Source organism: Notamacropus eugenii, chromosome 4, assembly GCF_028372415.1.
Source record: "Notamacropus eugenii isolate mMacEug1 chromosome 4, mMacEug1.pri_v2, whole genome shotgun sequence".
Classification (NCBI taxonomy): domain Eukaryota; kingdom Metazoa; phylum Chordata; class Mammalia; order Diprotodontia; family Macropodidae; genus Notamacropus; species Notamacropus eugenii.
The window spans coordinates 394,797,499-394,824,371 of NC_092875.1; the positions used below are offsets into that span (position 1 = coordinate 394,797,499).

The 26,873-nt window shown below is 35.3% G+C and overlaps 1 protein-coding gene across 2 annotated transcripts in view; it reads left to right on the top strand.

Moving 5' to 3' along the window:
• ZCCHC2 (zinc finger CCHC-type containing 2) overlaps positions 1–24,810 on the top strand; it is a 91,386-nt gene extending 66,576 nt beyond the window's left edge. For both annotated transcript variants that reach the window (XM_072605515.1, XM_072605516.1), the window contains 6 exons: positions 5,768–5,903; positions 7,321–7,385; positions 7,721–7,815; positions 17,776–17,904; positions 20,698–22,203; positions 23,216–24,810. In XM_072605515.1, coding sequence (XP_072461616.1) covers positions 5,768–5,903; positions 7,321–7,385; positions 7,721–7,815; positions 17,776–17,904; positions 20,698–22,203; positions 23,216–23,283 — 1,999 coding nt within the window. In that variant the 3' untranslated portion in view covers positions 23,284–24,810. The remainder of the gene's footprint in view (positions 1–5,767; positions 5,904–7,320; positions 7,386–7,720; positions 7,816–17,775; positions 17,905–20,697; positions 22,204–23,215) is intronic.
• Positions 24,811–26,873: the final 2,063 nt, after the last annotated feature.

The following is a 26,873-nucleotide window of genomic DNA, read 5'->3' on the forward strand; positions in this document are numbered from 1 at the left end:
GCTGTGTAGGTGATTCTTGGTTTTAGTCCTAGTTCCTTTGCCTTCTGGAATATCCTATTCCAAGCCCTTCGATCCCTTAATGTAGAAGCTACCAGATCCTGTGTTATCCTCATTGTATTTCCATAATACTCAGATTATTTCTTTAATAGCTTACATTCTAATGAGAGAAAACCACATATGTAAATTAATACATAGAGAATCAATATAAAGTAAATGGGATATAGCTTTAGAAGGGAATGCATTGGTAGCTGAGTGGAGTAGAAAGGACTTCCTACCGTAGAAGTAATTTTAATTTGGTGTTAAAACCAGGACTTCTAAGAGTTAGAGGTGAGGAGGGCAGAGTGTTACAGGCATGGTGGGTAGGCAGTTCCAAGACATGGAGACAGGAGATGCGTGTGAAGAACAAGTAGATTTAGATTGTAAATTGCATGGAGAAATGTATTAAAAGATGGGAAAGATTAGAAGGGGCCACATTGTGAGGAGCTTTAGAAGCCAAGCAGAGAAGTTCTTATGTTTACCCTTCAAGGGAATAGGAAATCATTGGAGCTTATTGAAGAGGGGGTGACATAGTAAGATAAGCAGTTTAGGGAAATCACTTTGGCAAAGTGTGGAGGATGGATTGAAGTGGAGAGAGACTTTTGAGGTAGAGAGTAATTAGGAGGTTATTCTTGGAGTCCCATTGAGAGATGATGAGGGCCTGATCTATAGTGGCAGTTTTGTGAGTGGAAGGGGAAGGTGGTGGGGCTAAAATGTAAGAGATGTTGTAGAAAAAGAAATCACAAGATTTTGATAACTGATTGGGTATGTGAGACCAACAAAAATTAGTCAAGGGTGACATCAAGTCTGTGAACCTGGATGGAATAGGGAAATTCAGAACCAGGATGGGTTTTCAGAGAAAGATAATTAAAAGTTTCATTTTGGACATGCTGAGTTTGACATGCCTATGGGACATCCAGTTTAAAGTGCTCAATGGACATTATCATTGTATATCAGAAATATGAGGACTTCAGAGAAATATAGGAAGTCTTGTATGAACTGATGAAAAATAAACAGAGCAGAACCAAGAGAAAACTATAGTCACTAAAATAAAACATAGGCAAATAAAAGGCAGCTGAACTCATGTGCCAGATTGATTTCAAAGGACAGATTATGAAATAAGTAAACTTTCCTCTTCAGAATGTCCAAGAACTAGAGACAAAAATTAGAGAGAATGTGCAACCATTTGTTGTATGTGCTGTTATATGTTGCTGTATTGGTTGTTGGCTGGCTTAACTTTAGTGACAGGAGGACATTCTATGGGGTCATAGATAGTGGGGGAGGTACTTGTGGTGTAAAAAAACCAAATATTAATGAAACTTATTTTTAAAAAGAACAGGGGGGAAAAACTATCAAACCTTCCCTTCCACTTTCTGCTGATCTACAGGATATAGGAGTAAATAGATGTTGATCATCGTTAACAAATGAATTACATAGGCAAAGAAAATATCGTGAAAGAAACAAAAGATTTCTTGAAGGATGGATAAATTATCCCTTCAGTTATCCTCTTGTGTCAGTAGCATATATTGTCTGAGTTTGTTTGAGTTAGTAAACCTGGGGAAAATAAGAGCCTGGCTTCTATTCTTTTCAATTTTTGTTAAAGTGCTAGCTAGAGTAATGCAGCAACTTTGTACCTCCAGAATTCCAAATTGAAATTATTTAAATGATTCAATATATTTTTCTTTTTAGACCATGCAATTATCTGAAGAGTGATTCATATCAAAATTGTGTTTGTTCCTTCACCCAGGAAAGATTTTCTTAATATAATACCGAAAATTATAGTTCTTGAGTCACCTTTGCTTTTAAACATAGAATTTTAACATTTTAAACATAGAATCAAGGAATTAAGGAATGGAAGGGATCTCAATAGTACCTCGTACAGCCCTTTATGAAGCCCTTACATTTTTTTTCCCCTGTGGGGAGAAAAAAAGGGAACAGAAGAAGCTAATGTAAAGAATGAAATAATAAAGAAATAGTGAAATAAAAACATTTTCTACATGAGTAAAATGGCTCCAGTGAAGAACTGAACTCATACTTGGATTTTTTGGTGCTTGCATTGGTATGTTTAGACTCCACAAATACATGATGAAGGCAATAGGCATCAGGTGTCTATGACACTAAAGTTGAGACAACTTTGCTGCATCAGAAAGAAAGAACATTGGTCTAGAATCTGAGGCTGCCCTACTTCCTGCTTTTACCACTGGTTATCTGAGTCATCTTGGATAATTTATTCAACTTTACTTTGGTCTCAATTTCCTGATTGTTAAAATTAGAATACGAGCATGCTGTTGTTGAGTATGGGAATAGATCGTTCCTAAGGTTATTGCAGTTCTAAAAATCTGATTCTATAATTCATAATTTTAAGGAAACTCAAAAGTAAGACATTGATTAGAGAGCCAACCTTGGAGTCAGAAAGCTCATGTTCATGTCTGCTTGCTGACTTATTATAGTTGTGAGAACACAGGCACATCACTTAATCTCCTTGTCAGTATCCCAGATAGCATTTAAGAGTAAGTGGCCAATTTACTTTTGTTGGAAGATGTTGTTACTCTGTGTGAATCCCATAGCAGTAAAATCCCAAACTTAAAAAAGTTCTTAAGGATAACATTTTTTTCCTTCTAAGTACCCAATCAACATCAGTCAACAAGAGAATTTATTATGAAGAAAGGCAAATGAGTCTCTACCCTCACAACATCTTCACATTTTAACGAAAGATATCATTTCTAATAACGAGGTACATGATATGTACAGAGTAGATGAAAGGTAAATCTCAGAAAAAAGGTAATAGCAGCTTAGAAGGACCATATGCAGAAATGCCATATTCAGAAAATGAGATTTGAGCCAAGTCTTGAAGGAGGCCAGGGAAACAAAGACATAGAGGAAAGGCAGGAAAAGCATTCCATACATTTGTGACAACCAGTAAAAAAAAGCATGGAGGAGAGGACCTTTTAGCCTCCTTGGTCCAGTAATTTCGTGGTCCTTGGATGACTCCACTCTAAGACCCGATCTCTAGAGAAGATGATAACCTAACTTAACTCATTCCTTAGTGATTAACACCCCTTTATATTCTTCCCATGCCAGGGATTCTGAACCCCCAGTTTCTACTGAAACTGCTCTCTCCTAGTTAACAGTGATCTGTGGCCTTTTTTCTTTTTTTTAACTTTGAAAGCTTTTGACACTCTTTGTCACCTTCTCCTTAATACTTTCTTCTTTCTAGGTTTTCATGGCACTGCTTTCTCCCAGTTCTCCCTCTACCTGTTTGACCATGATTTCTCAGTATCCTTTGTTGCATCTTCATTCAAACCACACTCACTAATCAAGGCTTTAGCTGAAACCTCTTCTCCCTATTTCATTAATATTTTGCTTAGTGATATCATCAGTTCCCATGAGTTAAATTATCTTTATATATGTGATTCTTAGAGCTATTTGTCCAAACCTGATTTCTCTCCTGACCTCCAATCTCACATCTCCAACTGCCTTTTGGATATCCTTGTAGACACTTAAACTCAACATGTCCAAAGCTAAATTCCTTATCTTCCCCCAGGACACTAGCCTCTTCTTATTACCATTGAGAGTACCATCATCCTTCCAGTTTTTGCCTAGGCTTGCAAAAGTGACATCCTACACTCCTTGCTTCCCCCCATATCTAGTCTCTCACCAAATACTATTGATTCTATCTTCATAACATATCTAGTATATATCCCCTTCTCTTTTGACCATTACTACCCTAGTGCCTCACACTTGAATTATACTATTCCCATTGGTCTCTGCCTCAGGTCTCTTCCTCACTCCATTCCATCCTCCACTCAACCATCAAATTGATCTTCCCAGAGCTCAGGTCTGATCATGTCATACAACCACCAACTTCCCCACAAAAAAACTCCAGTGGCTCCCTGTTACCTCTAAGATAGAATATAGTCTCAAGACTCCCCTCTGAAAAGCCTCACCAGCCTGATTTCCACACTGATTACCCCCATTATATTTCCCCTACACCAGCCAATCACAAGCTCATCTCTTCCTCCAGTAGAGCATATGGAAAAAAAGCCTATTTTTTTGCATCTTTATATCCTAAAACAGGGGCACCTAGGTGGTGCAGTGGATAAAGTACTGGGTCTGGAGTCAGGAGATTTGAGTTCAAATCTAGCCTCAGATGCTTACTAGCTTTCTGACACTGGCAAATCACTTAACCTTGTTTGCCTTAGTTTCCATGTGGAAAAGGAAATGACAAACCCCTCCACCATCTTTGCCAATAAAACCCTGATTGGAGTCACCAAGAATCAGACACAACACAACTGAAACACCTGAACAACAGCAAACCCTAAAACATTTAAATTTTGACAAGATAAAATTGTCTTTCTAAAATACCTCACATAATATAGACATTCAAGCTTAATACTGCTACTTACTGTCTTTTTCAAAGGTAGTGATGGATTAAAGTCTAGAAAATGCCTTCCTTTTTTTATGATTAAATTTAGGAAATGATGAACATGCTTATACCAAAAGGCTAGAGTAATAGAGTATCTATGTATACACACTTTTTAAAAATTCATTTTTACACACTTAAAGTTATTTACAGAACTTTAATTCAATAAATGTCTTATTTTATGAAGGAAAACATTTTATTCCTCTTTCCTTTGGATATCTGTGTTTGACAAATTAAACAAAACTGGGAGCCCCATTGACACTTTTAGGAACCTCTTTCAAAAGGATGTGTAGATATAACCTCTATTCATCCTAAAACTTTGGAAGAGTACTTAGAATGAACGTTGGACTTAAGAAAATAAATGTATAATGGACTAATTTCCTATGAAACTTTAAAGGACTATATAAGTTGTTTTTTAACATATATACATATGTGTACATATATATGGACATAGATATGTGTGTGCATATACATAGGTGTACATTGTGTATGTATATATGTTGTGTGCATATCTATGTATATATGTCTGAAAGTAGTACTTCTAACACAATCTTTCTGGATTTGAAGCTAACTCTATCCAATATGCTTTGCTGCCTCTCTCAAAATATCAATTGAATATTATTCCTACATCTTTGATATATGAGAAATGTAAGTATCTAATGAGAAGGCAACATGGCATAGTAGAAGGTAAGATTCAAGTCTGCTGTGAGGCTACATATAGTTCTCTTAACTTCTCACTGCACCTCAGCAGTTCTCTTAGGACTAAAGTTGCTTTTACAGACTTTCTGATAGACTTTTAGAATATACTGATACTGTCATACTAATCAAATCACAGATCTGGGTCAACTAGCCTTTCCTCTCCTCCCCCCCCAAAAAAACCAAGGAACTAAAAAAAGTTTTATTGTTACAGATATGTGCATTCCAGACATTTCTGCAACTTTTAGAGTTACAGTTAATTTTTGGAGGATCTTTAGTGAATGAATGAACTTAAGATATATTTCATTGTGGAGTAAGCATTATGATAAAATACAAATTGTTAAGATCTTAGGAGTCTTTTTTGCATTTAGTTTGGGTTTGAAAATATTGTGACTTTAATAAATAATTGCACATTTCCTATTTTGTTCGAGTGTTCTTTTTGTATGTTGGAATTTTTAGGGTCTCAAGTAATTTTTGCTTAAAAAAAAAAAAAGGAGAGAGATGGAAATTCTTTCCAGAAAAGGATTATATAGTTTCTTCATTTCATGAAAAATATTTAACAGACAGATGTTAAGAACTTTAAAAATGGCCACTGCTCTCTTCCTGTAACAGCACTGTTGGTACAAGTTGTTCTTCCTTGGATGGTCTCACCCTACAACACTCTGAACAAAATGGGATGGTCATGGACTGGAGAAAAAAAGGCTGTATTCTGCAGCACCCAGAGCACTGTACAGCATTAGTAGACCAGGTATGTGACCTTTTCCCTGCTACATTGTTAGCTCAAGATAAACATTACTACTCTTCTAGGACGTTTATATCTGAAAAGAAAGTAAAATTAAAGTGACAGTTTTTGTCAGAAATTTTATCTTGAAAAAAAAACATTAAAGCCTTGATTTTACACAGGAAGATGAAGGTCAAGCTTTATAATAGTTAATATATAGTGAGAGTGAGGGACAGGCCAAGGGAAAATTCACACAAATTGCACATGACCATATATACTATAATAGGACTGTGATCTCATTGGCATGAATACACTCCCTCTGCTGGTATGAATGGCAGCTTCTCTGTGCCTTTTCCCTGTTGTACATAATGTCTTTCAGGGAGGAAACCATGCAGTGCCCTGAAACCCTTTATTAAATGATTTTAATGTCTCATTGTATTGCTACCCATTAGTGACAGGAATTTTGATGCTGATTTGAAAAAAGACATTCTTTTATTAATATTTAACCTTAGTTTATTAACACCATTTAATTTTCACAAAATAAAGAACATACATGTAGAGGTAACCATGATGTATTGAAACTGATCTCAGAGCCAAAAAGACCTTTTTCAAGTCCTGCGTCTGATGTGCTGGCACTTTGTCTCCAGGCAAGTCAGCATTCTAAGTCACTCTCTAGGGCTGTACGTCACAGAGGAGGCACCAACCAACATTGGTGGAGGGAGTTTTCTCTTTCAGAAATTCCCTTTTTGCAAAAAAGTTATAGGCCTAATCTCTATCTTTTAAAATGTAGGACAAAACTGAGAACTTCTTGGAGTCAGATTCCTTAGGAAGAAAATAATAGGGAAAGAACAAAATCATATATAATTAGTCCAATTTTCAGGAATGAAAATAGAAAGGCCTATAACAATTGAAATGATGGTAGAAAACTATTTCTTTTCTTCACCTGTGAAACTAACTTTGGGAACAGGTTTTTGGGGTTTTTTTTTTTCCTTCGGTACTACTGAAAAACCAGAGTAGAAAAATATCATATGTATCAGCTAGTTTTAAATTCTGTAATGTGGATTAAACTCCATTTATTCAAGGGGACAGTAACTTCTGCTTAGAAAATAGGATGATTTTTTTTCCTTTGCCCTAGGTACTAAGACTTTCAATTCAGTGATTCGCAGCTTCCAAACATAGTCAACATAAGTCTTTGTACTTCTTGTAGACTAGCCTTCGCCTATATAAGCTATTAATTATTTTATTATTCTTTATTTTTAGAAATAAGATTCTTGGGAAAAGAAAAGAACTGATTCAACAAGGGAGAAAGTGGGAGGTTGGGTGGTGAGGTACAACTAAGAATTACATATAAATGTTTTGCCATTGCAAGCTGGATTGTCCATAGTTATCTGATTGTGATTCGTCTTCTCTTTTCTGATGTGTTGTCTTGATATTCTTCTTTTAGCATGCAGCAGATAAATGGAACTTATCTTCATTAAGCAAAAAGAAAGGAAAACCTCAAATAGAAAAGTAAGTTGAGTTTGTTATTGCCTGTAAAGAAGAACGTACATGTAACAGATTGTATCTCCTAACTGGTAGCAAATGTAGCGCATGCATTACTATAAAACTAGTATTCTTTAGTTGAAGTTCTAAGTACTTCAGTTTGCCATTTAAAGGTATCATTAAGATAATTGTATAGAGAATGTTTGTATAAAACAGTTATCCCTCAAATAAATTCAATGTAATGTACAGGGATAATTTTCCACTTGGTAGTTAGAGGTTGTGTGTTTATTTGTTTGGTTTTTGTGTGTGTAGCACAAACAGTCATTAAGAAATATTTGTAATGTGTATGAATTTTAATTTAGAGAGAAAATGAAGAAGACAGACAGTAGATTGAACAGTAGAACTAATGGTGTTAGTGTCTCCACACCCCAGCATGTCCATGGAGGCACAGTCAAAGGTAAGAGTCTTGTTGCAGCTGCTGTTGTTGTTTAAAACATAAAGTATTAAAGATATATGTAGTGATACAGAAATAAAACCAAGGTTGTCCATGACTTCCACAAGTAATTCTGCCTGCTGCAAGACTAAAAGTGTCCATGATTATATCTAATAATTTAAAGGCCTATATATTTTTGTTTTTCTTTCATACAGTAAGCCTTTTTACTGACTCTGCCAATTTTCCATTGACCAGCCATTATAGTTTCCTTTAGTTCTCTAATCTGTTACAATTGATGTGCTCCCTCTACTGGTATCTACTGTCTTAAAATTTTTATGTTAAACTAAATCACTACAAACAGTCTTCTACACCTTTAAAAAAAGATTGATCCTGCAGATGGAAGTTTTTGTTCTGAAAATTGATTGTTAAGTTTAATTGTTTGGCAATATAGATTTTTTAAAGTAGTATGAATATTTCATGTTTAGGGGAGTTGAATTCTAAGGAATGTCACATTTTTTCCATTTTAAAAATAATTGAGTGACTGATAATGTAGACTAGCTTTGGAGACAGCCATGTCCAATCTAAGAAGTTTGTCTTAACAGCTTTATTAGCCCTTGTAATGACCCTAGGATTCCCTGCCCCACCTTTCATTTCCCAGAAGACAGGTAAGTTGTAGTATTTTTTTTCATCTTAATGTCTTTTGTTTTTATGTCACCTCATTTCCAATTAAGAATAAGAGGGAAAAAGCAGTTAAGCACCATTAATCAACACATCAAAAGCACATGTGGTATTCTGAACCCATAGTCCCCCACTTGTGCATTTTCTCGTTCTTTTCAGGCAGTCGTATCTGCACAGTGCTCCATGGTGTTTTCTTGTTCTTCCCATTTATGTAGCCGTGTATATTGTGGCCTTGGTTTTGCTCACATCAATTCATACACATGTACATATCTTCCCATGGTCTCTGTATTCATGGTCCTCATTTCTTAGGACACAGTTAACATTCCATTAAGTTAAATGTTTTCTGATAGAACAAATACCTGGTGGAAAACTTGAGGATTTCCTGAGACTTCCCTTGTATATCTTTTCATAGCATAGGTAAATGGTCCTCTGCAAAAGTCGTAAGTACTCGTCTATCTCTTCTTGATGTGAAAGTGACCTGGGATTCTGAGAGGCTGAGCCAGGGGAACACAAGCTGGAAAAGATTAGAGTACAGGACCAGTGGCAGACTGTTGTCCAAGAGCCAACCTGTTTAAGTGAAGAGAAGCTCAAAACCAGAAGATTGGTCAAAAAAAAACTCTCAGTAGTGTGTCCTCAAACAGTGACAGTGGTGAAAAGTGGGCCAGAGGATGCTAAGAATCAGCCGTGTTGCTCAACAATTTGCCTGAACAAGTTGTCCTATTTCTAGAGATACTAAGCAATATTCTATTGACATTTTCGTTATTAATGAATTCAGAAGCCATGAAGAATTTGAAACTGAGACAGTTCAAAGTGTCTCATCAGAGGTGGGAAAAAGGGCAGCGCTGGGTGATCATCTTGTACCGAAGGCAAGAAGAAGTGTGATTTCATGGAATATTTAGTCATCTTGCTTCCTGCCTTGCTCATGATCATCTTCTGCAAATAAATAATATAAATCTTTGCAGCTCATCTAAACATCTGTTTCGAAGGATGAAAACATGGGAAAGTTCTGTGAAGTACTTACTAAATAGTATCTTTCAAAATGTCTTGGTGTTTATTCAGTAATTTCTATACAAATGTGGGCATAAGAGAGGATGATGATGAACTGTTGGAAAATTGAGTTTGGGATTAAACACACACACACACACACACACGTACGTTTTTAGGCTGTTTAGAAACCACTTCTTAATATCACTGTTATTTTGTTTACATAGAGAAAACTGGTCTCCAGAGAACTTGGTGTGAGATTCAGCTAAGCCAGATAACTTAAGGCATTTATGGATGTAACTGGAAAGACAAGAAATTGATTTGAAATGAAAGAGAAATCTACTTATGTTCCTATAGCTATCATATTCTCTTAGGCAGCAGTAGTGAAGGAACAATTTAGTGAAGGAACATTTAAGGAACAATGTCACTTCTGAAGTCTAACAGAGCAGTTGGACCTGACCAAATACATAAAAAAATAAACCTATGCTAGAGATGATGCAATTTTAAAGACTTTCAGGAATTGATTTTTAAACTATCTGCACAGAGATGAGTAAATCTATCTCTGTGGTACCATTTCTGTCAGTAGGATCATCAGAGCCCAAAGAATCATGAAGAGACTGGGGAGAAAAAGTGATAATTGTATGCTACCCCAGATCGAAGTCTCTACAATGAAATCTATAATCATATTGCTAAAACATCTACACAGAAAAACAAAGTGTAAGAAAAAGCACATTATTTAGATTATCTAACAGGTAACCACTATTTAGTTAATAACTTAGTATAAATATCTTGGATGAAGAACTGGACTGTGAATTGAATGGTACATAACAGCTGGATCATGTTTGGGGAGTTGCGCAATGCCTACAGTGATCCTAAGTTGCTTGTTGCATCAGTCAGCAAGCATTTAGCATCTTTTATCTCCTGGGTGTTGGCAGCTATGTCAGATAAGATTTCTGTGCCTAGAGTTAGGGAAATCTGAGTTCAAATTCAGCTTCAGACACTTATTCATAGCTGTGCAACCCTGGGCAAGCCACTTCACTCCTGACTTAGTTCCCTCAACTTTAAAATAGGGGTAATGATAGCACTTATATCAATTCTAATAGCTATTGGGATCAAATGAGATTTTTGTTAAGTGCTTACCACAGCACCTGATGAATAGGTGAGTAATAAATGCATGTTTCCAAGCTCCAAAAACAAGAAAGGCAACAAATAATGTTTTCATGGAGGTTGTACCAGCCTTCTTCTGGTGGTGCAATATCAATGTCATAAATGATTTAAAGGACATGGAAAGCTCTAAGGGGTAGGTAGAAGCAGGTTGTAGCATAGAAGCAATATTTTTTTAACATGAAATACAGCTCAGTACATGAATGTGCACATCTGGCCAAGATAGCTGCCTGAATGGATGCAAGCAGCTCATCTCCCATGACCTATTCCAGTGAAAACCTAAAAAGTGCCAGAATTAAGTAATGATCAAGAAAATAAATGAGAAACTGAAGAAAGTTCTTTTATCTATGCCAGAATTGTATGAAAAGTCAGCCGGAAACCCACAGGCAAGGGTGGGGGGAGGAAGTTCACGAAAAAAGCTAGTGTTAAGCGAATGACATGAAGTTTCTCACTGTGTGACTAAACTGGGCCAGACATTTCTGCAGCTTTCAAGGCTGGAAGTCTCAAAAGTAGAGAGCTCCCATTAGAAAGCCCCAGGATATAATCCAAAACTCAAAGCTTGGATCTTGGAAAGGGCTTGGGAACAAGAGTATTCATATTGGGACACCTTATACTTGAGGTCTTCAAGGTATCCTTCGTACTTAGTCCTGAGATGTCACAGAGGGCCCTGGAGATCCAGCACTATGATCATCAAAGGTCAAGGGGAGCCTCTGAGCATAGACATTCTATTTGTAAGGGTGGAGGTTAGCATAGAAATTCAGTTAACCCAGGTGCAAATAAGCAGAGAGGGAAAGTTAGAAGAATGAGTCAAGAAGAACTCTTATGATGCCTATGATGCCCAGCGCACAAACCCACAACACCTAAAAGCAAAACCTTAAAGAAAAAACATAGCTTTGCCACATGATCAGTTAGAATTCTTAAAAACAATGAAGCAAGAAAAGATCTTTAAAATAATTTAAGTGAATTGAAAGCTTTGGAGTAAAGACTTCAGAAAAAATAATAACAGCTTAGTGCAAGAGATACAGAACATTCTCATGTTAAGAAGACTCCTTGAAAATTAGACTAGACTAAGTAAAAATTATTTCACTAGACAAATATTAAAAGAAAATTAAAAAATTAAAACGATAGGAGAAAATGTTAGGATTTCACATGTCAAAAATAATTGACCTAGAAAAGAGATTAAGAATAATTTAAAGTCTCATTGGATTACCAGAAAGTCACAACCTTCCTCAAAAAGAAGAGTTTGGCTATCAAAGGAAAACTGCTGTGAAAGAATTTATACAGTGTTTAGCCACTACCATTTTAAAGGAGCAGAGCTCATGGAATACAGTAATCCAAAAGGCAAAAGAAAAAGTCTTACAATAAAAAGTTCAATAAACATTTATTAAACACCTACTGTGTGCCCAGGCACTGTGCTAAGTACAAGCCTGCAGGGGAGAGGGGACGAGGAATGAACTTTTATGAAACAGAAGACTTTCAAAAATTCCTGATGAGAAGACAAGAGCTGAATAGAAATTTTGAAACATAAATATGAGAGTAAAGTGAAGCATAAAAAGGTAATCCAAATGAAGAACTGAAAAGGACTTCAGTTTCTAATTGGGAGAGATATCAGGGGTCAGAGGGATTCAAGTAAGCAGGCTAAGGAATACTTTGCATATGTTTTGGTAATAGAAGAAAGGAAAGGGGGAAGATAAACTAAATAATAAAGGGAAGGAATGAGGGAAATTATTACCACACATAATTGCGGGCACATACAAAGGAAGAGAAAGTAGGTATTACTGAAACTTCTTAACTTGTTAGATCAGGATAGAGCATACACAAAAGCATACCAAGCAAAGAGTTTGTAGAAATACACTAAGTTAAATAAACATAAAGGAACAAAAAAGGGGGGAATAAGAGGGAGGAAAGATTTCGAGAGACCTTAGTCATAAGTTTAACAAAACCTAAAATCAGATTGAGGATTGAGAAGAGGAATTTAAAAGGAAATAAAAGGATAAGAACTTGTGATTAGAGATTTGGGTGAGGGGAACAGAAGAGGGACAAGGGAGCAGAAGCTGATTTCATAGAGCACATTTCTGTTTCATTGCACTGTTCTTTTCTTTGTAAAGAGTAGACAGGAAGCAAAGAGAAGAAAAAGTATCAGAATAAGATGGAGAGAAGTACACAATGACCATGAATGGGAATGGGAGTGAAACAAACACTTCCATAAGACAGAAGGCAGTATTTGCTGTGTATAAGAAACACACTTGAAACAAAACTTACCAAGACGTGGAGGAAATTCTGTGATGCTTTATTGAACTCAGAGGGGTTGGGGGAGTTAGAAGGAGGGGAATTGTAATCATGATCTCAGAAAAGACAACAATAAAAATAGACTTAATTAAGAAACAGGTAAACTACATTTTGCTGAAAGATGTGTGGAATTGTAAATTGATACCTGATTTTATTTTGTATTATTTATCAAATCTTACTCAGTTTACTGTGTATTAATAATCAAGTTGCTGTGTATTATTATTCTCTCTTAAATGTGAACTTGAACTCTCCCTGAATTCCATAAGCTTATAGCTATTAATCTCCTGAACAGAAGCCACCCTCCACCCACTAAGTTACCTTTCTCAGGAGTTTCTAGCCACAGGGTCCTCATTCATATCCTAATCTGTTAGAATTTAATAGCATGTAAACTGCACATGTCCTGTTTTTCCTCAGCAATTGTCAGCCATTGGACTTCCCAAAGGATGTTAGTCTATCTATCTGGTGATATAAACTGAAGTAAACTGTGGTTTAAGTGACCTTAGTATTGACCAGTTAGAAGTGAGATATGCCTCTGTTGTGCCAGTTGATGTCACTACCTGTTTTCTTCTATGTGACTGTAAAAGGACTGCCTTGATTATCAGATGGATTCTGGGCTACTGAGCCTTGGATCCCATTTATTGGCAATTGCTAGCTTTGCTAATAAATTGATTGTGCTTAGAACTCTGCCTCAGTTTCTCTTTATCAGATGTTTATTGCGACAAATGCCATAGACAATGAACTAATCTACAGTAATTAATACAATACTTAAAGGAAACAGTGAACAAATTGCAGGGAGTAGATAAAAGTGAAGGGATCTCAGTGTGCCATGTCCAGAACTAGACAAAAAGTTAATGAAAAAGAAGTTAAGTTTGTGAATAGAATTTTAGAAAAATTAGATAGCATAGATTTTTCATTTTTCACTTACATAAATTGACCCTGGATTAGGCCATAAAAACCTCACAAATATGCAGAAATATTAAAAAACAATCTTTAGTCAATAAAGATCCATTGAAGAAAGAATTTCACATTAATTGGTGACTAAATAGTGCCATCCTAAGTAATAGGAAAATAGTGTCAAAGAGCAAAGTACAGAAATTAAAAAAAACAATAAGACAATATACCACAATTCAGGGAATGTCTAGGTAGTCCTTAAGGGAAATTTTACGTCTCTAAATATTTTCAACAAAGGAGAAAAAAATGCTGAACAAATTGGGGTACATTTAATAAAAAAACCTAGAAAACATTTTAAAACCTCAATTAAATGCCAAAACAAAAATTTTAAAAACAAGAGATTAATAACATTGAAAGTTTAAAAAACTGAATAAAAACTCAGGGCTGGTTTTGTTTTTTGAAAGGGAAAAAAACAATATCAATTAACTATTTGGCTAATTTTATTTTTAAACAAAAAACAAATTACAATTATCAGAATGAAAAAGAGAAATGAAAAAGAAATGAAGGATGTTATTAGAAACTTTTAGAAATTTTTGTATAGGAAATTATATGCAAATAAAACTGACAAATGAAATAGATAAGCACTTACAAAAATATAAAATGTTCAGGTTAAACAACTCAGTCTTAGAAAAAGAAACTGAAGAAGCCAAAAATAAATTCCCAAAGAGAAAAACCCTGGTATCAAGTGGATTTACAAGGTGAAAAAAATTTTTTTTAATCAAAGAGCAATTCCTGTAATTTGATTGGAACATTTCTAATATTTTCTAATATTTGCAAGAAAACTGCAAAAATATGCAACCGTACCAAATTCCTGTTATGATACAAATATGGTCTTGATTGGTAAGTCAGGAAAAGTCAAAACAGAGAAATAAAATTATAAATCAGTATCACTAATTTCAAATAAAAAAATGTCAAAGGCTACAGCACTATATCAAGATTACACACTATGATCAAGTTGGATTTATACCAAGAATACAAGGCTCACTTAGCATTAGGAGAAAACTAAACATAATTGACTATGTATTAATAACAACAAAAATCATATGATTATATCAGTAGTTGCTGAAAAAGCTTTTGGCCAACTGCATTTCTGTTTTGTTTTTTTAAGCATTAGAAAACATTAGGAAATATAGGAACCTTTCCTTAACATAAGTTGTATGTATCTGGTACCAAAAGCTAGTATTGTGTGTAATGAGGGTTAATTAGTGACTTTTCCAATGAGATCAGGGATAAAGCAAGGATGGCCACTGTTACTGTTACTAGATGTAGCACAAGAAAGGTTAACTACAGCATTAAGATAAGAAAGATAAATTGAGCAAGTAAGCATAGGCAAGGAAGAAACAGTAGATTATGATGTACTTAGGGAACTCTAAATAGAGTCAACTAAAAATTTAATGGAAACAATAACTTAAGCTATGTTGCAGTATACAAAAAAAAATCTTCAGCAATTTTGTATGTTACCAACAAAACTCAGCAAATAGGGGGAAAAAAGAGCAACTGCATTTAAAATAAATACAAAGTGTAAAAAAAATACTTAGAAGTCTTCTTTCTAAGATATACACCAACTTACAGAAAGAGACCTAAATATTCGGAGAAATATCCGTTGTTTGTGGTTATCCCAAGCCAAGGCATTAAAAATTATATTACTACTGCCTAAGTTAATTTACTTATTTGATGGTATTAGACTCCCAAGTGATTCACATCATGAACTTTACTACAAAGCAGTAATCATCAAAAACCATTAGGTACTATTAGTTAAGAAATAGAGAAATTAATCAATAGAACACATTATGCACATAAAGACAAAAACAAGTTAACATAATAGCGTAGTGTATGATAATCACAAAAACCCTAACTCCTGCAGTAAGGACTTTCATTCAGCAAAAAATGTTGAGAAAACAGAAAAGCAGTCTGGCAGAAACTAGTTATAAACCAATATCTCACCATATACCAAGTCAGGGTCCAAATGGTTACATTGCTTAGACATGAAAGTTGACATTATAAACAGCTAGACAAGCAAAGAGAATCTGGATTTCATGTCTGTGACTAGGAGAAGAGTTAATGGCAAAAAGAAAGGATGGAGAGGATCATGGAAGAGAAAAGAGGGAATTTTGGTTACATAAAATTTGAGTCTTTTATTGAAACAAATTCATTAATAGCTATCATTAGAAGGAAAGTAGTTAATTTGAGGGATGGAGGGAACCTTTGCAACAAATTTTGCTGTTAAGGATTCCATTCTTAAGATATTTGAGCAACTGTTTCCAAATCTATAAGAATCAGAGCCATTCTCCAATCGGTAAATGATGAAACACATGAGCAGGCAGTTTTTCAAGGAAAAAATGCAATATATTAAAAGCTGTATTTAAAAAATGGTCCAGATCACTAATTAGAGAAATACACTTTAAAGCAACTCTGAGGTTCTACTTTATGCTCATCAGTTTGGAAAAATTGACCAAAAATATGGAAAATTACAAGTGTTGAAGGGGTTGTGGAAAAACAGACACTTTAATAAACTCTTGGAACTGTGGATCAATCCAGCTGTTCTGGAAGGCAGTTTAGAATTGTGCCTCCATAGCCTCTCAGTGATGTCACTACTAGGCCCAACCCTGGAAATATTCACCAGAACAAGGCCTCCTGTGAATTGGTGGATTTTTTAATCAAATATTAACAGTAACAGATGGACAAATTTCTCCAGGATAAGATGTGAGTAGTTGTAGTCTGCTCTAATAGAGAAGGTACCTATAGTAGTGAAACTGATGATTCATTTAAGTGTCCCTGTTCTGCTACCTCTGTCACCTTGGACAAGTCTGTGGGCCTCATTTTCTTCATTTGTAAAATGAGGGAGTTGGATTAGATGATCTCTGGTCTTTCCTCCCACAGGGTGGGCATAACATGTTGTTCTTTAGGATGTAGCATGGGTAGCAGAAGAAGCAAGATGTTTACTCAGCCCCAAGAGTGCAAGAGTAACCACCATCTCATTTACCCACAAACTTAGGTGCTCTTCCATTTTTTCAATACACTTGAGAGGTTACTTAAACACTTTCTGGAGTGAATTCACTTTTAGAAATAACTTTCCCCCTTTTTGCGGATATAAACTTGCCATATGACACCTCATTTTTTCTCCACTGTGCATAACTACAAATGTACTTAGTTGCTAGCACAAAAGTGAAAATGAGATTATTAATAAAAATCATGAGAATGGTTGGAGTTGGAAAAGTTAAATATGTGAATGCTGAAGATTGATTTATATTTTAAAACTTGGTCATTGGTATGTGTTAGCTCTGGATTAACAAGAATAATTCCTAACATATTGTCTTGTATCTAATAGTCATTCAAATGATTGAATTAATAGAATTGAATTTGGGTCATCAAAATATCCTTGATCTCTCACCTGGATAAAAGCAATTTTATTGTTACTTCTTGGGTAACAGGTATAAGAATGCTAACTTTTATGCGTACCAAAATACCTTTTTTAATGTTAAAAGAGCCAAGTGTCACTTGTACATTTGGATAGTTCACTAAATCTTTGTATGTGTATGTATGTGTGTGTGTGTATACACACACACACATATACATATATATGCATATATGTGTATATATATATGATCTTAATTTTTAAAAATGTTAACTTAAACTTGTTGAAGCTGGTCGGTCCCCAGTATATGACAAAATATCCCCCCAGTATAATCAAATAGGCTCCTATTGTTGAATCTTAAGAACTGGTATTTGTTAAACTTTATTTGTTTTAAGCTTAGTTTGCCCTTTAGTCTCAATAGTGGAATTGAATTCTTTTCTGAGAAAAAAGCAAGTTTTTTAATTTGTTGAATATGTTATCTTATATTTCCAGTAAGAATTCAGATAGGAAATTAATTTCAGATCCTTAGTATGGTAAGACAAAGATCTTGTCTTTATTTTTAGATCCCAACTTGGATATTGGATCTGGGCATGACACATGTGGAGAAACATCTTCAGAGAGTTACAGTTCTCCTTCTAGCCCACGGCATGATGGGAGGGAAAGCTTTGAAAGTGAAGAAGAAAAAGACAGAGGTTGGATTTGTGGCATGTGTGTCTTGTCTCTTAAAACAGAAACCTGATTGGACATGTAAATAAAAGTTATGGGTTTGTTTTTTTCTTACTTTTTTTTTTTAACAGTCTGCAGCTCTTGGAAGAAATAAAGGCAGTCTGGAAGTGACTGCCTCTATCAAAACTAGACTTAGTTTTTACTATTTAGTCAATATCTAAGAGTATAAAACATTCTGAAGCACCTGTATTTTCCTAAGCATATCTTTTAGTTATCTTTGGCTTAATTGATTCATTGAACCTAATACCCTTCTCTCACAATTGTGAACTCTATTTGAACATATTGTTTTAACATTTAATAGTAAAGTTGCTGATTTTATTATCTTGTATATAATCTTTAAAATCTTGCTGATTTTAGAATCACTTGTATATACATTTGTGTATGTGATGAAGATGAACAGGAAGAAAAGGTTACCATAAAAGGTAGTGTCAGAAGATACTTGAGGAAATTTGAGAGAATGTGTAATTATTCTCATAACTTGATTAATATTGGATTGGTTGCATCAATCAGGTGTACCCATTGTCTCTAGGTTCACATTCTCCTATAAACAAACATTTACCTTCAGATAGATAAATACAGTAAAATCTAGATTTCAGCTCTCAAGTCAGATATGGATTTTTCACATGCAATCCAAAATTTTTCAATACCTTAATTTTCTACATTAGAGTAATGTAATATGACAAAGCAATGAGACTGATTTTGTATATTTACTCCTACATGACTAAGATCATTTTAGTTTATCAAAAGAGATACTAAATATTGTAATAGTTTTTATAGGACATGTAATAGTTTTGATTAATGGCGACTGCCTTAAAGTCCTACTGCATAGATATTAATGATTGTAGTAACTTTAGCCACCTGTTAAGCATCACCCTATATTATAGGTTACATTGGGAAGCCTGCTTATTTGAATATTGTTTTCTTTTTGCCTTTGGGACTGGGTTGGCAGATAGGACTTTTATTAGAGGAAAGACAGATCAAAGGAAGCCAATCCAAAGTCAGAGTTCATGAGTCATGAACAAGGATAGGCAAACAGTGTGGGCAGTTAAACCAAGAGAGTAAATTCAAGGGCAATCCTGTGATTCCAGCCATTTTAGATTCCAAAAGGGACATTCAGCTGCCTATCTGCAAATGTTCTTCCCCCTTTCCCTCCATCTCCCCACCCCTGTCTATAGTTTTAAAACATGCATTTCTATACTCCAATACTTAATATAAAAACATCTTACATTTATTTCACTTTAAAGATTAAAAAGTACTTCTGTGCATTCTCTTTTGAGCCTTATGAGAACCCTCTGAAGTAGCTACTACAGGTAGTATCCCCATTTTACAGATGATGTAACTAAGGCTAAGGGAGGTTGTAACTTGTGCATGGTTACCCAACTAGGAAGTGTTGAAGGTAGGATTTGAACCCATATCTTCTAACTCTATAGCCATTGTGCTGCACTGCCACCTACTTCAAGATTCAGTGACTTCATAAATCTGGATACTTTCTTTACTGATGTAGATTGAAACTTTAATAGAGTACAAATACAGCCTCAAAAATCGTAATGTGCTTTGTGTATGTATGTGTATTACCAAGCAATTGGATTTTTTTCCTCCAAAATTAAGCAAGAAAAAAACTTCTAACTAAATCAACCAGGAAAGATTTTTTCCTTTGCAATAATGTCACCTGAGTTGTTTTTTCTTTTATAATATAACATCTAATTGATTTATTATTGAAATTCTACATTGGTTATTGAATACTATTTTATCTTCCACAAAAGATGATCATTTGTAGTTGATATTGCTTCACTAATTTGAAAGATTCACTAGATCGGGTAACTACTTATTTTACAACAATTGTAAAAATAAATAATTTACAATACCTAATATATCCCAACTTAATTTATGCACAGAAAGCCTGTAAAGTAGTTCCTTTACAAGTTATGTGCATGCACAAAAATCTACACAGTATATAAGTTGATGAAAATAGTTTCAGGAAATGGGTTTTTAAAGTCTGAATTGGATTTCCACCTTTCTTTCCATTTTACAATTAAGGCTAGGAACTAAATTGCAAAATATCAGTATCAGCATTTTAAATGTGCTGATGTGTTCTAAGTAGAAAAAAATTAAGATTTGATGAATCTACTATTTATTATATTTTTGGTTCTCTTGTCTTGGACTATAGAAATATATTGTAATTCACTCTTGTTCTCACATACTAATCAACTGCCATTTTTTACTCTAAAAGTAAAAAAGATGACTTCCTCCATTCCAGTTGAAATTTCAGTTATGGGAAACATTCCATTTTAAAATTCAATCTCCTCTCTCTGCTTTCAAAGAATGTCAAATTTTGAGCTAAGTACTTTGCTTGGTTGTGCTCTATTTTAGTAATAATTTTTAAGTATAACCTGAGATAGATACGATCAGCATTTAACAATGCAAAATGGAAATCAAGTGGAGTTTTTCTATGTTGGTGCAAATTTAAGTACCTACATGATTTTGGACCTTTATGAACAGTATTTTGCTAACATTTTTATTTTGTGAGATTTATTCTTGGTACAGTTACTGGTTGGCCTGAGTTTTTGCCTGTTCTCTATTTTTAAAGGCATTATTCTTTGATGTGACAGGAGGGGGAAAAGTCCTCAGGTTGGGGGAAGGGATCAGTTCTTTCACAATTCAAAACTCATTCTTCAGTTTATGACATAGTAAACTAATATTTAAAATGAGACATGAAAGTAATGCTTATATTTTAATCTTCACTTATTTATTTCCATTAGACACAGACAGCAATTCTGAGGATTCAGGGAATCCAACTACAACCAGGTTTACAGGTTATGGCAATGTCAACCCATCTACTGTCAATGTCAAACCACCTGCTCAGATTTCTTCATTAGAAAATGAGAATGGAAGTATTTCAGAGGATCCTTTAAACCCTTCTAAGTATCAACACATTTCATTTATGCCTGCCTTACACTGTGTTATGCACAATGGTGCACAGAAGTCTGAAGTTGTTGTCCCTCCACCCAAAACTGCTGATGGCAAAGCCATGGGGATGCTTGTTACTAGTCCTGTTGCTATTTCTGCAATACGAGAATCTACAAATTCAACACCAGTTGGAATATTAGGACCAACAGCTGCTGGAGAATCAGAAAAACGTCTTGAGCTCTTGACTTCCCCTTTACCTGTACCATCCCCTTTCCTTCCACATACTGTCCAGCCTGGTAGTCCTGCTTTGCACTTGTCAATACAGAGGCTAAAAATATCATCCCCACCGGGACCTTCAGAGAGTTGCACAGTAAATGTTCCACAGCAGCCCACCGGAAACTTGAGTATTGGATCACCAAACACTGCCTTTATTCCAGTCCACAACCCAGGTAGTTTTCCGGGATCTCCAGTTGCTACCACAGATCCCATCACAAAGTCTGCATCCCAAGTGGTAGGACTGAATCAAATGGTGCCTCAAGTTGAGGGAAACACAGGGACAATCCCTCAGCCTACCAACGTAAAGGTAGTTCTTCCACCTGCTGGCCTCTCTGCAGCAGCACAGCCACCAGCTTCTTATACTTTACCAGGCTCTCCCCTTTCTGCTAGTGTGTTACCTAACCAGAATACAAATGTGCTAAACACAGCAGCCACATCAACTCAATCATCTAGTACAGGGGTCAGTCAGGTCCAGTCTTCTATTCCTCCTGCAGTTCCTACCCATACACCAGGCCCTGCTCCTAGCCCAAGCCCTGCTTTAACACACAGTACTGCACAGAGTGACAGCACATCCTACATAAATGCTGTGGGAAATACTAACACTAATGGGACACTTTTAGCTCCACAGCAAGTAGGGTCAGGGCCTTGTGGTTCCTGTGGACGAAGGTGCAGCTGTGGGACCAATGGAAACCTTCAAATAAATAGTTACTTTTATCCTAATCCAATGCCTGGACCAATGTATAGAGTTCCATCGTTCTTTACTCTGCCATCTCTTTGCAATGGCAGCTACCTCAACCAAGCACATCAGAACAGTGGAACCCAACTTCCCTTTTTTCTGCCTCAGACTCCATATGCAAATGGACTGATGCATGACCCAGTAATGGGGAACCAAGCCAACTATGGCATGCAACAGATGGCAGGATTTGGGAGATTCTACCCTGTATATCCAGCACCTAATGTAGTTGCCAACTCAAATGGATCAGGGCCCAAGAAGAATGGGAATGTTTCATGTTACAATTGTGGTGTAAGCGGACACTATGCGCAGGACTGTAAGCAGTCATCAATGGAGGCCAATCAACAAGGTAATCATGATAACTCCCAAAGGACTTGTTTTTGAGCTTACCAGTTTACCTTGATCATGGTGATTCTGTTATGGCAAAAAGATGTGTCTGTGTGTTTTTGTGTATGTTGTGTATTAGTGGTGAAGTATAAAATGAACATTTCAGAATAGGTCATTTAATTACCCAGGCAGGTTACATAGACCACAGTGAGGTTCATAGAGACTTAGTTTGCAAATGATGAATAGAACAGTGGGGCTTTTAACCAAAAGCCTTGTATGATTTCATTAGATATTAGCATTCACAAATACAAGTGAGGATTTTCATTCTGGAATGTAAGGTCTTATCACAATACTTTTTTTTGTTTGTTTTTTGAACAAGGTCTTGTAAATTATGTTTTTCTCAAATAGTAAGCAAAAATTTTAAATATTAAAGAATTAGAAAGTAGCCTAGCCATCTAATTATGTTTATAAAATAACTATTTAGGATATCTATGCACAACCAGCCAGCCTCATTCATCAACTCCCAGCAAATATAAGGTGGATTCATCTCCAAGGTTCTACTACATGTGTAGAAACAAGATATTAGAGCATTGACTTGGGGATGAGTGAATGTGAATTAAATTTAATACAACCAAAGGGAGCAAAAAAAAAAAAAAAAAGCCCAATCCTTAGAGTATTTGTATGAGTGGAACATTGGATGCAATGTTCTCAAATTCTTCTCAACACTACACTCACATTGGCCTTTGTCATTTTGCCAAATCTTAACAGGAAAGACCAGTCTTGGTATTTGGTGTATTTATTTTAGCCTTTCTTTTTTTCAGAAGATGAAATTCTACATCATTTTAGATTGGACTTACTTAAAGCACAAACTTCATATTAATGGATTTCTTAAGTAGTTTTATTTACCATTTTGGAACTTAATTAGTGCTGAAGAAAGTGCCTTCTGAAGAGCATGTCCATTTGATATCTTGTAGTGATTTGTAATCCATTTAATTGTAAGCAGTGACTTAGCAGTTCTGTCTTTCCTGTTTTAGGCACTTACAGACTGAGATACGCACCTCCCCCTCCCCCTTCTAATGATACGTTGGATTCTGCAGACTGAAACAAGTAAACATTGCCTCTTAATACACTGAAGCTTGGGGAAAGTGGGAGTGGGAGGGGAAGGAGGGGAAGGAAAGTTTTTTTTGTCTTGCCTTTACATTTCCCCGGATTTCTATGCAGTTGGGATTTTTCATTTCTCTTGCAACAATGTTCCAAAACAAAAGAAGAATACTTTTGAGCCTCTGGTCTCCTGGTTCAACAACAGGCTTGTATGATACATGTAATTAAACACACAGCCAAACTATCAAAGGAAAGCATTGAAGCGTACTTTTTACACTGAAGACTTGATACGTGCAATGTTTACTACATCTTTTAAAATGTCATATTTAACCTTTGACAACACTGGTGAAGTAGTCACATGGTTAAACACAGAGCTTGGTCCCACTCCACACTCCTTCTCCCATACATTCTCTTCCAATTTTCTCCCTGGATTGCTGCTTTTCCCTCTTCTGCCCTCACTTTGTCCACATGTTCCATTGGCCTGCATGAGTAATATGCAGTTAATATTTGTCCACCCTTTTGTAAATTGCTATGCTCATAAATTGAGGGTAAAGTGTTTCATCTTACTCTTAGGAGAGAAATCAGATTCACAGAATAGTGTGTGTGTGTGTATATGTAACAAATAGTATAATATACATATATGCAGCACTCGTGTGTCCAAAGCAAATTAAAATACATGGAAGAAAGGGGGAGGAGGTGAAAAAACTTATGAACTTGTTAAAAATAAGAAAACGGACAAGAGCTTTCTTTATAAATGGGAAAAAACACCTTTTTACTTCCAATAAAAACTTTTAGCCTGTTGATTCAGAGAGACGCAAAGTGAACAAAATGGTGTGAATGTTGTATTCCTGTGTGTTTGCATTTGTAATGAAAGATAACAGCCTGTTTTCTTTTTTGAAGTTAGTCTACTACCGTGTCATATTAAAATGGACACGTTACTTGAGTAAAACTTTTTTCCTCTACATACTGTTACAGTGTTACCTTGTTACCTTGTATTTAGAATGTAAGTGGTTTATTTCAATCTGAACAAAAGCTATGGTTTTCTACAAAAAGTCAGGTATTAGTACTATAACCTGTCTCTCGTAGCAAAGTCACTATTTTATAACAGTTTACCACTATGCGTGATTATAATGTGAAAGACTGAATTTTGAGTGTAAGATGGTATTAATCATGTCAGTGTCATGTCACTAAGTTTAATGCTGCTGTTTTTTTAAAAGCCAATCTATGTACTAAATTGCTTCCAGGTATTTTTTGATTTCCTAAAGTGCACTGAGGTTATCTGGAAGATTTGAGTGTATTTTGATGACTGCTGCATTCAACAGCAATGAACAACTACCACTGTATATTCATAGGGTTTTTGTTTGGTTTTTTTTTTCAATTCCTCAGTTGATAGCAGGAATAAGAGGTTTTCTGTTTAAGGAGTGTGATATCAGAATGCAGCAGAGGAACTTAAATGTTTGGTCTTGAGTCAGACGCCTAACAAATTGCTAAACACAAGGAAAAACTTGAAGAAGAAGAAAAAAAGAAGCTTAATTTAATGCTTCCTGGGTAGCATCTATATTTATAGCACCAGTGTACATTTTGAAACTTTCTTTCAGGGGTGGGAGGGCAGGGGGAGTGGGTGGGTATGAAGGGGTAGAAGAAAGCTTTAATTTAAAAATTAAAAAAAAAAGTTTTAGTAGAGCAAATTATTTTGATTAAAAATATTTTATTTGATCTGGGTATTTTTGGACCACATTATTAAATGAATTGCTAAACTGCGGTTGAGTTGTTCAAGTGAGAGTTTTGATAAGCACCACATGGACCTGCATTGTGAATTACCTGCCAGTTGTACTTTATGGAGCTTATTTTATGATTTAAAAATACTGTACTGTAAATAGGAGGTACGTTACCTTCTCTTTATTTGTATGTTTACCATATACTTTGATATTTGAAATGTTATGTACTGGAAAGGTCACTTATATTTCTAGAACAGATTGGATTTTATGCAATCTTTTTTCCTTGAATTAACAGCAATAAAAAATGAAAAACAATTTCTCTTAAGCAGTTTTGCTTTATTACTAATTATACTTAAAATCCTAAGTAATATAGAGCACCATTTGCCTTATTCTGGGTTGTTCTAAATCAAGATTGCATGGCAGATGTTGAAGATAACTTTCAGTGATGCCTACCACTACAAATCTAGTTGACTGTTTCAAATCATGTTTCCAACTAATTATATTTTCTTGGGTTTTATTGGGTGAGTGATAGCCAAAGAAAATCAATCTGTATTTGTTAAATTTTGACCATTAAGTACTTCTCCAGATTGATATCAAAGCTTATATTTTGCCCTATGAAGACAGAGCCCTTTTACACAGAACACAAAGAATTTAGCTGAATTTTCCAGTTTTGATAACCAGTGAATTGTTTTGGTAGCCTAGTGAAAAATTAAGTGATTTTTTTTTTTTTTGCAAAATCTTTTCTAGCCCCTGGTTTGGAATTAATATTTTTAAGTGACCCATATGAATTACAGGACACGAACTGTTAGATTTCCCCCAGAATAGATCACTGGAGTCATCATGGGAAGTAGTAGGAATTATGCCTCAGTAGCAACAGACCATTAAGCAGTCTTTGCTTTTATAGTCCAGCAGAAATGACAGATATGTTATTGACATAATAAGGGACATTTTGCATACGTACTTGGATCCTCCAGTATAGTCATGAGACAGAAAGAAGTCATGCAACCTGAGAATCCAGGATTATGGACCAGGACCACCTATTTATTAGTTGGGTCCCATTATTGTGATATTTTGGCTTTGTAGTTACCCCTTCAGGTACTCCAATGAATAGGCACTCATTGATCTGTACTGTAGAGCAGAGGTGTCAAACTCAGGTAGTCGCCAAAGTGAAACAAATCAGAACTTTGAGTGCTGTTGAAGCAGATTAGACTGTAATTGGCAGATGTTTAACAAAATAAATTTAAAATGCAGTAGAACACAGATAATGTTAATTTGTGATTTTCTAAGTCAACAGAGGATCTGTTTCTATTTAATACCATTCAGTGATGTGAATTGCATTTTAATCTTGTTCAAACAGAGTCTTGGGAGTTTGACACCTCTGCTCTAGAATACTGGAGACTATACTGAGTGCCTAATATTTACATTAACATACATTGCATCCAGGGAGACATTTTGAGTGCTGTAGAAGAGTTGAACTCCATCACAAGTAAAGTTACAACCCAGAGTTAGAAATTCTGAGAGAAGAAAGATGACTATTTTGTTCCTTAGAATGTTTAGCTATTTGGCATTTCACATTTCATTCTCACAACTTTAGAGGGCATTTTTCTGTAAATTTGGTACATCAAAGTTTAATGAAATGACCATAGAGCAATATATTTTTCAATATGCACATTTCATTTCATTGTCCTGAAGTCTGTGTCAGAGCCAATAATCCACCTTTTTACCAAAATTAAATCCTGTTAAATATTTGACTAGTTCTTACATGCCTAAAATTCTTTGGCATCCCAAAGAAGTATATCACATAGGTTATGCCTTCAGCAGGCCTTACACTGAGTCAGACAGTACTGAAGGAACTAGGTATGAAAACAATGAA